General features: G+C 42.4%; 1 protein-coding gene across 1 annotated transcript in view; it reads left to right on the top strand.

Moving 5' to 3' along the window:
• The first annotated feature begins 2,576 nt into the window (after nt 1–2,576).
• The window catches only part of PSME3 (proteasome activator subunit 3), a 294,102-nt gene continuing 282,360 nt past the window's right edge, over nt 2,577–14,318 (top strand). Inside the window, exon 1 of the mRNA XM_078645347.1 lies at nt 2,577–2,860. Coding sequence (XP_078501473.1) covers nt 2,819–2,860 — 42 coding nt within the window. The 5' untranslated portion in view covers nt 2,577–2,818. The remainder of the gene's footprint in view (nt 2,861–14,318) is intronic.

Raw genomic sequence — 14,318 nt, 5'->3', positions numbered from 1 at the left:
GAATATAACTGAAAAGCTCCAGATTACTCGAATTGTTACACTTCAGAACCGAATGGTTCTGGACGTAGTATTAGCTGATCGTGGGGGTGCATGTCGTATCATCGGAAGTAGTTGTTGCGTCTATGTCCCTGACAATTCGCCTTCTGTGTATGATGCCATTTCTAAATTGCACAAAATTGCCTCTGAAATTCACACTGATAATGGTACCTGGACTTTTTCAGGCTGGTTTTGGACTATGCTCGGTACATGGGGCTGGAAACTGCTAACGATTCTATGTGCAATTATTGGAATATTCTTCTTTTTCTGTTTATGTATTCAATGTGGTCCTGCTCTATGTTCCGTATGTATTACGGCCTGTATCCCATCCAAACGAGCTATTGCTAAAAATGTAAAAATGAGTAATGTCGAAGTGAGGCGGATCATGATGATAGATGTCGAGGACGAACATCCGGATTATTTCCATTATGAGGTAGCTTCAGCTAAACGCTAAAAGGGCCGTCTGTCGTAATTTGGCAGCACCTGAGTTAGCGTTTAGCTCAGCTACACGACCTTTTTTATTAACTTGACTTAAGTACGGGGGGCCATTTTGTATTTTGTGGCTTCCATTTTGTACGAACATGCGGCCTCGTGGTAGAGTGTCCTTTTGTCCTTCCTTCATGCCAATGAACCTTCCACTGCAACAGGCTATTCTTAGCGATGGTCAGTTTCACGCATACGTACACATGAATCTCCGGACTAAGAGAGTGGTCACTCTTTAGGAATGTTCCCTAACTGACCAGTGGTATTAAGCTCCTCCCACATGCTGGCTGTGCGCCAAAAATGTCCTTATATGTACCTAAAACTGTTCAAATGTGTACCGCCTATCTTTTTATTACCTTTAAACTGTATAAAAGAGGTCGCGCACCGATGTTCGGTGTGATACTTCTTGCATTACCGAAGGGTGCTGTAGGAGTGTACCACCACCCCATGGGGTCCTAATAAACTTGTCTCTTTGCATTTTCAGTTTCCGTGCCAATTTCCGTCTATGGTGTTTGAGTGTTTTTGCAGAGTATGTAGGCCTGACAGAACCCGATACCTCAACACATCTTTCTGAAAACCTCCATTGGCATTCAATCAATCAATCAGGGAATTGTAAGCGTGCTACTCACCCATGAGGGTCTCAAGGCGCTGGGGGGGGCGGTCAGCAGAGCTGTGTAGCCGAAGAGCCAGATCGTGAGAGTCTTCCTGACCAACCTCATCTCTTTCCTCTGCCACAACTTTTTTCAGTCATTCCTGTATACACTTTAATGCATTTTTTTCATTTCGCCATCCATCTGCACGCACACACACACTTCTAAGCACTGCAATTTCATTTACTTTTAAACTGTAAATAATTTGACCGTTCTGTACCTCCTTCACACACTTTTACCAAGAATCTCAGTTACAACTGGCATGCGTGACCTCTCTGTATAGAGGACAAGGACGAGATGAGAATTCATTAAGAACACCTTTATCTTCCACTGACAGTCACGGTCAGTAACATGTACTGACTTTACCCTCAAATCTACAGCTCTCAAACGTGCTGCATTATAATAAACACCCACGTCGTCCACAGCTGGCTCACACAGGCACCTACAGGCGACTGAGTAATATGCCGTGCGAAAAGAAAACTACAGAAAAATAACATTGTAGAAAAGCAAATACTCTTGGGAAAGTACATTAAGTTAAACTTGTGTAAGATAAAAGCAGATAAAATGGGTCTTAGCAGTTTGTACTGTCATTGTTGGAAATCAATCAGTGATTTCCCCTGTATAGTTAAGGACATAATAAGGCCCCAGAGGGACCTGTCCTAGAGTGTAACCCGGGGGGACGGGTCCTACTTAAAGCCAATGTAGATGTTAGGAAGGTAGGGGCATGTTAATTATCTTTTTTTATTTTTTATTTATTTAATGCGATTTCATATAGCGCGAACTTTACCCGAAGGTGTCAGAGCGGTTACATAAGAACCAGTTGCGAAACATAAGGATTTAGGATTACATGCGTTACATAAAAGTCATTCACGCCATTCCTGAATATTACCGCACCTTTGATGATTCTTCAGTGTATGGTTTCATAAGTGTTGATGTCTGTGGTAGTAGTAGTTGTAATGACGTGGTTGCCTCTGTGAGACATGGCTTAGTTCATCGGTCACAGGTTGACCCATGTCCAGAGATGGAATATGTCCAGGTTATTCTAATTTTCAGGAAAGCAAACGCAACACCAAGAGACTCAGTTATCCGAAGGACTATGTGCCCTGAGGCAGAAGCTCGAAATTAGAAGAATAGTAAATACAACAAAAAATCCTGTTTCATCCAGTGACGGATGTCTAAAGACGCCACCGCGTAAACTTTTATGCAGAATTAAACCTGGTCAAGGCAGAAATATGTACCCTCGTATTCAGTCCATGCAAAGAGGGACTTAAAAGGAATAACGTTTTCGTTTCTGCCTGACTCTAAGATGGTCACCCCATGAGTAACACTGCCCGGATTAGGCACAAACATTATTGGTTCAACACCTCGCACGCAAGCTACTGGAAGGCACAAGTGACAGTAGAAGTCGTCTTTCTTCTATTGCCATTATTCCTCTTTGTTGCGCGCCTCCGTCGCACGCTGTCTTTAACTCGATTTTGATTGGTTTGCAGCATATTTTGCCTCGGCGATATAGTCGTCACTTCCTTTTGCGCCAATGGTGCTCTGAGGCCGGCAGCGGGTGTATGTGAGTGAAGCAGGAGGCGGCGGCAAAGTCAGGAGCTGTGGAGACCATTCCACCGGTAACCGAACCAGAGCCCTTAGTCGGCACTATGTCCTCCTTGTTGAAAGTGGACCAGGAGCTAAAGAAGAAGGTAGGAGCTAGAACCAGGCTGGTGATACCAGTGGGTCTGCTTCAGTAGACCGCTAGCTAGTGGCCGGATGAAGCATATAACTAGACGGGTGATGTAACCCCCAGGACACCGACCTAATGAGGGGTGAATGGTTTGCACCTGTTGTTTAGAACTAGGCTTAACAAGGGACTTGCTGGGTGAGGGATCGCATGGTGGTAACAGGTAGTAGACTACGTTGATTGGGTATGAAGGTAAAACGGTAACTCGAGGCAAAACGGGGAACCCTTAAGACTTGGTGAAATGCGTAAAATCTTGTTACTGATAGCAGTCTGAGGGAAGGATCCAAAAACCAGAACGTCTTGGTAGAATGTGATGTATGTAGTTAACGGGAACGGAATCGACGTTGTTCTTTTGTCTTCGAATGCAAAATTTCCTGCAGGGGAAGTTTAAAGGCTTTGGGGAGCCGGTGGCTGGAACTGACCTGTAGGTTTCGGATTCATGTTGACTTAGTCCAAGTTGGACTCTGTCTTGATGGTAAGCCCATAAATACGGGGTTTTGCATACCACGATTGTAATTAAGTTTTTTTTTTTTAATGTCCTGTTTCACCTAAGCCCCTGCGATTGTAGTGGACGTTGTTTCAGTCTGGCATCTCCAAATAATCCTGTAACGTGTTCCGGTAGAGATTCTAACACCAAACTTGCCCTTGCGCACACAAATCTCGTTGCAGGCGAAAATGCCACCCCCGAGTGTGAAACACAGTTTTTAACAGACGAATTATTTTGTATCTGTGCCATACATCCACCGTTTAGATGCTCGCTCTACTTTACATTTAGTAGTTATCTGCTGTGGTTCCCTTTAAACTCCTTAAAGTGGTGCTGGAAAGCATTTACAGGCATGCATTGTGAATCTGATGACATATGCCGAGGCAACGTAATGACAAGACGGGTACGCCCAGCCTCGCTCAGCCAGCGCTTCCTTGGCAGCTGCTCATCGTGTTTCATGCCGACCGGTTGCCTTGTGTGTTTGAATGAGTTTTCAGCTGGTACCATTGAGTTACTCGAATCGTCGCAGGGAAACTTGACAAGGACGCAGAATTAGCCTTGAGCGCTGTCCGCTCACGTACTATCGTGCTTGGAATATGAGGAAGAAGACCAGAGCCATCAACAAGCATGCCGTCAGCACACAGGTTCAGATCTAGCTTCTATCAGTCTCTCAAATAACAGTTCAGATTGGTAGCATACCGTTAAAGAGCGATTCCTTAGCGGTGGTTATTTGTTTAAACTAGTAGGTTTAACATCTACGCAGCCTCGCAAAATGCTTTTGTTTATTGAAAATAGTTTATTACTCTGAGTCTTGTGCTGTCACTTCGTTAACTATTTTCTGTTGCAGAATAATCCCAGATTTAGATTTTCATGCCGTATACGGCAATACCAGTGACACACAGACATGTCATAACGAACTGTTTTTCGCATAGCATCCTCCTACCCCTCTCAGGTCATTTTCCACCCCCTACTACATGTTTGTGGTACATATCCTTCAAATGAAGGTATTTTCAGGGGCATAGCCAGAGATCGTAGTGGGTCTTACTTTGAATGTCTACTGAAGGGATATACAACATCCAGGTCGCACTTTCGAATGCTAGTGAGATAGATGCATCTCAGCAGGCTGCCAGTCTCCTTTTTTTGCTTAACCCCATGGTTAATTTTTGTTGTTTGCGGCCAACGATCTTAAATCAAAGGTGCAGAAAAGCGCTGATGGCTGACATTTGCCAGGTGATGCATCGCAACTTTAAAGTTCGGCTTCTGTATCTATAGTGTGTGTGTTTTGGAGTCCGTTTTAAAACTAGATTACAAGAAACAGAATAATAAGTTAGTGGAGAGTAGCATATTTATGTTGTGGCCAGGCAGTACAGTTTAAGGGTTTTTTCCATTACACATTTCATTCATCATTTGTGGCATGTGAAGAATCCAAAATGTTTCTGTAATCAAACTGTTTCTAGTCCTTTGTCAGAAATGGGATTAGAACACCTTCCAGGAAGTTTACTAGGTCAAGACTATTACGTTTGTGAATGGCAATAATATATTCTGTTTCTGAAGTTAGAAGAAAGGATGGCAGCTGCTGTGTGCCATTCACATATCTGTTCCATTGCCCCACCCCTTTCTCTCCCCAGAAACAAAGTGAAAAAGTGCATTCTACGGTTCTGCGGGAAAAATAAAATACATACATTTTCCAACTATCTAATAGCGTGCATTTGATTTAGAAGTCCAGCTAAAACTGATAAATGGTGTGCTCCTGGTATATGTAAATTAATCTGAGATATGTTGATACCTTTTGTCGTCCTTTTCTGCCTCCACTCTCCAAACAAAAGTTGCTGAAAATTGAACCATTGATCTTACCCAAGTCTCTCCATCTCATTCTAACGCCCCTGTCTTTTGACAAGTACCCCATTCAAGACCGACACTTAGCAAATAGTATTCTGTTAGCAAGAAAAATGACTAGCTTAGCTTTAAATGTGAAGGCTTCCCCTGCTGCAGATCTGTTATTCCTGCATGTTAATGATGTCCTTTATTTTCATTTGTTTCATGTGTAGGAATTAGAGGGTCTGTTGGTCTGACCTACCACCTTGTAAGTCCCTGAGGCATGTACATTGACTGCTGATAAAACAGATATAGACCACTATTGCGCCAGGCTCGTGAGTTTGGATTAATGCTCCAGAATACATTTATTAGTCATTCGATTATTCCCACCCCTACAATGTTTGTCCTTGGGCCCTTTTACCTGAGAAGTGTGAGTACTGTTAAGAAAACCTATTTATTTAAGCTATTCTAACCTGATTGCATCTTCTGCAAAACAGGCGATTGAGACTACAAAATACACAAATTCTTCTAGCAGGCAGCCAGTTTAACTATATCACTGATTGTAGAACCTCCACTCCTAAACAAGAGTGCAGGCTGCACTCCTGTAACACCAATCCCCCCAAAAGGAGCTGGTTCATTTTTAATCAGAGATGCCAACATTTTTTACATGCCAGGTAACATTCTGTCATCAGAAGGTAAATACATCTGGATAATGGACTCATTAGTTGTAGCAGGATAACAGGTTTTTGGCAGCAATCTATTGGAGGTTTTATGGTACTGAGTAACCTGTTTGTGTTTTAAATTTTTTTTTTTTTAACGTCAACTGTTTAATGCGGTGTTATGCTTGTTTTATCAACAGGATTTCTGTTCCATGCTTTTATGTAAAGTGTAGTGCTGTGACTATGCTGCTATTGTTCTAATCTATCGGGTTAATCTAGACCTTTTTGGTTTGACCTAGGGATAACTTTAGTTGCCTTGTTAGTCCCCTATAGTGAGAAAAATATCTAAATGTAAACCGTATTCGCTCATAGCCTGTCTTAGGGTCGTCCCTCTTAAGCTATTGGCTTCCACCTGTGATTTTAAGGTCTCCCTTGTGACGGTGCATGCGCTCTCCTTTGCAACAGATTGTTTACTACAAGGGACTTGGAGCCCGTCCAGTACTTACCATTCATTGGCTTCATTGTCACTCCTTTGCTGCCTCCTAATGGGCAAGCACGAGCTGGATTTCCTTTCTCTTCTTTTATCTGGAGCATTGCCCAGGTACTAGCTGCTTCATCTTGATTAGTGTCCTTCTGTTCGCGCTGTGATTGAGGTACTATTTTTAGGTCTCCCCTAGGCAGCGTTTGTGTGGTCTCTTTGAGTCATGCCGTATTCAGGTATGGATTTGAAGCTCCGCCCATCGTTTCAGTTGGCTTCTCTTATTGTCCTTGGTAAATGGTGGCTTTTGATTTATGAATATGCTTAGTAGTCCCTCCTTAGTACAATTTTTTTCTCCTTTTGTAACCTCCCATGAAGTCTGCCCTTGTTAAATGTGTTGTTACTCTGTATGTTTTATTTACTCAGTGAGCACAATTTTAATCATGAACTTCTCCTAGCTGCTGTTGCAGGCACAATGAGCTCACCCTGCACACAGTTGCGAGGCAAGCCTTCATCTTTAACAATAGCGCCCATGTCTTTCTTTGGGGCGGATCGCAAAACACACTTTTTTTTTCCAATCTCTTCAGCGAGGCACTGGCTGCATGCTGAGCTGATGACAAACTGCAATATTGAAAAAATAGTTCAGCAAACAGTTTGCCATAATATCTTTTTTCCTTTAACTTTAACAATGGCAGCCACACCTTTCTTTTTTTAATGCAAAACGAACAATTGATGGACAGAATGCAGAACAATGTCATACATTCACCCCAGTACAGAGATCTGGGCCTAAATCCATATTATTTTTTTGCTCACCATGCTATTGCAGTTTGGACCCAGCTATATGCAAATCAGTCTTGACTCTGCGCCCAATGAGAACAGTCCAGCCCGAACTGCCAGGCCTGTTCCTTCCTTATTTATTTGAAAGTTTTATATAGCGCGAACAAGATCTTTGTAGATATCAGAGCGCTTTACAAAGTAGGGAATACCAACAAAAGAATGAGTAACAGGTCCTTAAGTATATGGACATTATAGGTAGTAAGTGGGATGGGTAGGTACGTGAGGGTACATAAAGCACAGGTAAATCAATACTGCATGTAGATGGTCAGGTAAGTGAATCAATAATACAGTTAAAGCACATGGTCGTAGGGATCAATCAGAATAATACATGAAAAACACATAATCGTAGGGATCGAGCAGAATAATACAGGAAAAAGACAGTCGTAGAGGTCGAGGAGAAGAATACAGATCGGTGCAGAGACTTTGCAGATTCATGTTAATAGATCAAGTGTATTTGGCCATGAGAATAGCTTTTACTTCCTTCTTAAAAAGTGTGACGGAGGGGATGAGCCTGATTTCAGGAGGGAGTGAGTTCCAGATCCTGGGTGCCATTCCTGAGAGAGCGTTTATACGTCTTTTCCTTCCGGAATCTTCGAGGTTTTAACAGGAGATTGTTTGTGCCTCTGGTGTATCTATAGCCGCCAGAGATTGACAGTTTCTGGGTGAGGTATCCGGGAGAGCTCAGGTGTACAGCCTTGTGTCAAGCATGCGATTTTCAGATGTATTCTGGCTTCAAAATGCAGCCAGGTCAAGGATTTCAAGTCAGGGGAGATATGCGAGTTTTTTTTTTTTTTGACCCAGTGATGAGTCTCGCTGCAGCGTTTAGAGAGGCTCTTAGCGGTGCAGTGGTGGTTAACGGGAGACCGCAGAGGGCGATGCTGCCGTATTCAATTCGCGGAATTACTAGTGCTTGTACTGCAGTTTGGAAGTCTTTGGCTGGTAAGAAGGGTTTGAGTTTCCTCAGGGTATTGATTTGGAAGTTCGCTCCCTTAGTAGCCTTGCTGATATGATGCTGCATGTTGAGATTGGAGTCGAGAGTTATGCCTAGAGATTTTGCTGAGCCCACGATGGTGGGTAGGACATTGAGTGCAGTTAGCTGTTTAAGCCATGTTTGAATGGTAGAGATCTTCGCGGGGGGTGAGATCAGAAGGAACTCTGTTTTCAGAGCGTTGAGTTTGAGATGATTATTGACAAGCCAGGATTGGGTGCTTCTGATCGTTGAGTTCAGGAGTAAAATGTCATTGGGGGATTGTAGTTTGAGATATAATTGGGTGTCATCTGCGTAAATGTGAAAAAGAACATTGGATGCTTGTAGCAAGGTGGTGAGAGGTTCCATAACTAGGTTGAACAAAGTTGGTGATAGGGAGGATCCTTGGGGGACACCTAACGAAACAGGTATTAGCGAGGACATCAGGTTGTTACTCTTGAATTTCTGCGACTGGACTGGAAACAAGCATCCTAGGACCGGTTTCAGGCTTTCGGTCCTCATCAGCCAGGATAGCTGGACTCCAGTGGCATGGAGAGCATGGGACCCACGTCTGGGTATGCCCATCCCACTAAGGGGTGACAAATGCAAAATGAACAATTGATGGACAGAATAATGTCATACATTCACCTCCATACAGAGATCTGGGCCTAAATGTATACTTTTTGTGCTCGCCATTCCAGTTTGGACCCAGCCATATGCAAATCAATCTTGACCCTGTGCCCAGTGGGAACAGTCCTGCCCAAACTTTTATTCAGCGCGGCCACTCAACTTCCTCATCTCCCTTTTCTCGCGCCATGCAGTTAATATTACAAACATTTGCAATGCATTAGGTCTCGCATTACTATCAGTTTGAGCTATTGACGTTGCAAATAATAATGCAACACAAATAGCTCAAACTTTCAGCAATGCGAGACCTATTGCATATGCTTGCATTTTCCTCTACCCCTTATGTCCGTGTTGCTTCGTCCCTATCCCCGTTTTCTAAAACACATTGGCAAAGCCACTAGATCACACATGGGTGAGCCCTATTGACTTTGCCAATGCTTGTTTTGCGTTCCTTACCCACGGTACAGCAGTGTATTAGCTCACTTCAATCCTTCCCTCTTGCTCCGTGAGTGACATTTTTCCTGTTCAAATAGGTTGCTGCCTAAAAAGAAGCCATGGCTGGAGGGCGAATATTTTACTTTATTAGTGTTTATATTATTTTTTATTTTTTTCCATTCTAGGATGCACCGGTATGGTTGTATTAATTATATGTAATGGTTAATTTCCTATTAAATTAACAATTCTTCTTGCTAACATACAGCCTACGTGTTTAGACTGCAGCAGATTTGAAAAAGAATACATTGCAGCGTATTCTTGCACCCACTTGCCAAGGCCAGATCTTTTGGCTTTACTGGTTCTTGATTAATTTGCAAATATTACTGTAGTGTTTCAAATTTCCTTATCCAAATATTTAAACACTTGTGATTAATGTACGCTGTTTTTTTGGTCCACAATTCTGTTTCTAAGGTGTGTAAAATGGCAGAATTGAGGCTTATGTTTGCAAATAGATTATTTTATGGTGTTCGCTTTTTATTGAAAGTTGCTAGCTACTGCTTTTCTATATTTTTCATGCATACATAAATGAATACACGCTATTTTAAGATTATCCTAAATTGGGATCCTAATTATTCATTGTTTTTGTTTTTGCCATGAGCTCTAGTTGTGTTTTGATGTTGAAGTGGGGTGTGTCGGGAAGGAATGGTTCCGGTATCTAACACTTGAGGTGAACTGTGTAACTGAATCAAATTATTGCTGCTCAGGTACTGGGTTCTGAGTTTTCATATTTTCTGGTAAAGTATTGTACACAAAGTTTATTAATGTGCATTTAACGAGGATGACTTCAGCTATGCAGCAAGGATAATCAAAAGCATGGAAAAGACTAAGCTAATAGCATCAGTTTGTGCTGCATGTTTTGTGACATGTTGCTATTATAGTAATGCTACAAAACCCATCCCTATGCTTAGGTTTTTTCTTTTTTTTTTTTTTACAAATATGTGTTCAGCATTTTAAAGCCAAAATGCTTTTGGTAATGTGTAAAGACTTAATGATTGTGGAAGTTGCAAGTCTCAAATACCTCCGGGAGACTTTGTGACGTTTTCAGACTGTGCGGCTGCTGCATGCATCCCGTTGATAGAACTCCCCTTCATAAGTGACATAAAAAATGCTTTGACCCTTCAGCTTCTAAAATCTTTTACCTGATTTGCCTTGTGCTGTGTATCGCTCTTTAACCCCACCCGTTGCCTGACATTGGTTTCCTTTGTTGCTCTCATCTGTTTGCTTTTATGCGATAGATTTTGTGGAACTTCCTTCTTGTAATCCCACTGACGAATAGCCTCAATACATGTGACACCCTGGCCCCCGACCTAATTCACCGGCAGTCTTTTTACATTGGACTAGACCACAAACTGCTGCTGGCCTGTTTGCCGTAAGTGCTTTTTTTAATGTTTTGATTTTTTACCCATCCAACTCAGGACTGTAATTAAAAAAAAAGTACCTTCCTCATTTTGTAGATGAGAATGCACATGCTTACAAAATGATGCTGCTGCGTCACAGAGCCTTTTTTCACCTCTAACCTTTTCGCAGTGACCTTTGTGATGCTGTACAGCATGACTGTAAGGCAGTGGCAAAGCCAGGTGGACATAAAGACGAGACCTATTGATTTTGCCAATGTTTGCCTCTGCTGTAGCATAGAAAGCAACGATCCATCCAAGTTGAGAACTCTGCCTCACTAATGGATGAACTATTATTTTACTGCATGTTTGAAGTATTGTTCACCATAAATCGAAGACTCCTGTTTGCACTCTCAGCCTTCATGGGCACCTGACTGAGCATTCTCTAAGTGATAGATTTCCAAATCTAACCCTCCCATCCTACTCAGCTGCATTGTTACTCAGTTATACATGGTTATCTTGCATTATTAACCTTTATGTGAAACTCCTGGTTATCAAGGAGGCTAACTAAATAATTAGAATCTCTCCCAATAGGAATATGTTGAGACACAACTCAACAACCTCAAAGTTGTAGACTTGTGTATTCATTTATAAACATTTTTTATATAACACTAGTGTCTCCTAATTCTCGGAGTGCTACCAGGATGAAAAGAAATCGAAGAAAAAAGCTGGGAGTAAGCAGACTGCTAATTTCTGGCTGTAATGTGATGGCGAGCCAGCGTTTGTAGGAATTAATAACTTTTACACTTGTAGGCTTTTTTGCAGAAAGTCTTTTAAATTGTATTGTGAATTCCGGCAGGAGGATATGTGTTCTTTTAAGGTTTTTCTTGCATTGGCCCTGTCTCCTTGATTGAGTAATGTATCCATATTTGAATCCTGCCTGGGTGCATACTAGGTCAGCGATTAGGGTTTGACTCGTCCAGTACAAACTACTGGGCCATAAGCCTGCTGTTTTATATATTTTTTGGCAATTGGAATACTTGCACACAAATCTAAGTTTAAGTTTCTTTACATGTTCCCATTCAAACAAAACGTTCTCACCCGATCCTTTCAATTGAGGAAAAGAAACCGCTCCTACATTAAATTTGAACGTATTTGAAAAATTGAGCACCAGACTCATAAGGTGCATTACTAGTTGCATTCGGACAGTTCTAACCCACACTGATATTGTGGGCATTTGAGTCCCAGATTCAAACTAATATCTGCAAATTGGTGGCCATGAGCATTGCACAAGAAGCCACTACACTGACAATCAAAGAGCCATTATGATAGGACTGGAATTTTGACATGGCATTGAACTAGCTAAGAAATCTGTAGCCGACAACTTGAGTAAAGATTTCTTAATCCTAATTCTTGAAGAAGCTAGTCCTAAAAACGTCCCTGGCTAAGTTCTGAGAAAGATCTGAGCATAAGAGAACATCAAATTGAGACCATGCACTAGCATTAATTTGACTTTACACAATCCGTACGGGGACACATCCCATCAACTGTGGAATTTATCACTGTTCATCTGAGCTCTGGTCGATCTCTCAATGAGCACTGCAACTTGTACTTTTTTTTCTTTTTTTTTTCTTCCAGTTTTAAAATACCTACATACAGTGACTGCAGAGATCTACCAGACCTTCACTGGAATGGGGCCATGGGCATGGTTATTCCTACTAGCCCGAAATAAGCGTGAATCGCCCTGTTTTTCAAAAGGCCTCTGAGCCCTTTCTGTGCAACAATATTGATAAGATGGCCAGCCCATGTTGAAGCCAATTGAAATGCAATCTGACTTAAGTTGTGGCACTGGAATGGTCGTCCTTGACTTGAGCAACCTCTGAAATACTGATCAGGGATTATTTGCTTTATGGAACTTGTCATTTACTTTTGACGTGATCACCATATAGTTTTGAAGTGGCTAAATAATTTGGACCTTTGTGGATCACTGGACATAGCAGTTTCAGTGCAATAGGTTCTTGCTTTTTCACCTCACATCCCCCCGCCCCCATGTAAGTACCAATGGCAGAAAAAACAATTGGGAGAAAATTTGCGATTATGTATGGAGACTGAGCACGTTAATGGTTGTAATCTCAAATGTTTTATCTGGCATTTGTGCAACTCCGGCTACTGTGGATTTGTGGCACTCTTAACTTGAGCGATTACAGACCTGTATGTTTGGTTTGAGAGGTGTGTGTGACCTATGTGTGAATAATTGGGTAAAAACCAGCCCTATGGTCTGGATGTATTGCTGTGAACTGGTTGCTGATGGTATTCATACAGTGTGTAATGGGTATAATAGTACATGATTCATGGAGAAATTCTATGTGCCTGATTGTGTGTGCTGTCCATTCCATTAGGGTGGTGATGTGCACTGAGGTAATAAATATTGAAGCGTCCATTTGTATACTGGTCCCACCCAGAAGGAAACCAGGCACCTTAGTCTGAGGAGTCCACCCAGCAGCACCAAAGGCGTGGCCCAGTGCAATCCACAAACACTCCACTATTGTCCCAGGTCTGCATTGGCATCAGAGTAGGTGAAATTGGGGACTGACATTAAGAAGCCAAATTTGCCACCTTTGGGAGGAATGTAGGCAGATAAAGCAAAACTGAAGAGAGAAAATGGGGACGTTATGAGTTTGAATGGGTTTTGTTTCAGGCCCTAGTCTGTTCTTTGGGCCAAACCGGGATGACTCAACTGGTTTAAAGGAGGGCCATCAGAAGCAAACACGTGATCGGTACCACTGAGAGGCTAATTTAGCAAAGGGGCAGCAATGGTAAACAGTGACTTCAGAGCAGAGACCCATTCAGGGCAGGGGGAGTTGCAAATCTCAATTCAGCCCAGGAAAACCAGCCAGTTCACTCAGTGTTTATTTTATGTGGGATAAAAGTTAAAGCCATTTGCTTTGCTATACAATGCCATTTTAGCAAAGCAAATGGCTTTAACTTCATCAAAGGCGAGACCGATTGCATTTTCAATGCTGTTTTGTTAGGCACGGGGAGTTTAAGTGATTTGCCCAGAATCACAGGATGTTCAGCGTTCTTGCCGAGACTCGTACCCAGTTCCCCAGATTCGAGGTCTGACGCCCTAGCCGTTGGGTCAACTCCTCTCCACAACTTGTAGTCCACGTTTCGACCCCAGAGAAATTAGCTAGGTGATTCCAGCCTTGGGGTTGGGTCCTCTTCAGGACAATGAGGATAGGAAGCACCTACAGGCAAAATAATTATCCGTGATTAGGGGGCATGGTGTCTAAAAAGGGGGAGTGAATGCAGCCAAACAAAGGGTAAAGTTTACCTAATTGAACAGCCAGCGTGTATCAATGGGTTGGGCAGTCAAATGAAAGTTGGGCTCACCAGAGCTCCTGTATGCAGAGCAAACCCATATTAGAAAGTTAACTCCAGAATGAATCCCGACAGGACCGAGTTGGATTACAACCCCTGCTGTATGGGCACTTACTGTATAAGAAGGGGAGTACGGCCATCCGAACGCGGTAGTGAACTGTTGGTCAATAGATCCTGAGCAGTTCCCAGATAAAATCTGAAAGGGTAATAAAGGACAGAAAGGTTATGCGTCTGAAGATATTCTGGTGCGGTGTTTGGAAGACAAATCTGCAAGATAATTCTGCATTGGGAACATGTGTCGGCACGTGAAGCTGAGATGGGCAAACCGTGCATAGTTCAACAT

This window comes from Lissotriton helveticus, chromosome 5_1 (assembly GCF_964261635.1).
Source record: "Lissotriton helveticus chromosome 5_1, aLisHel1.1, whole genome shotgun sequence".
In the NCBI taxonomy this organism is placed as follows: Eukaryota; Metazoa; Chordata; class Amphibia; order Caudata; family Salamandridae; genus Lissotriton; species Lissotriton helveticus.
Note: the sequence above shows the minus strand (reverse complement) of the source record. Positions and strands in the feature narration are given on the sequence as shown.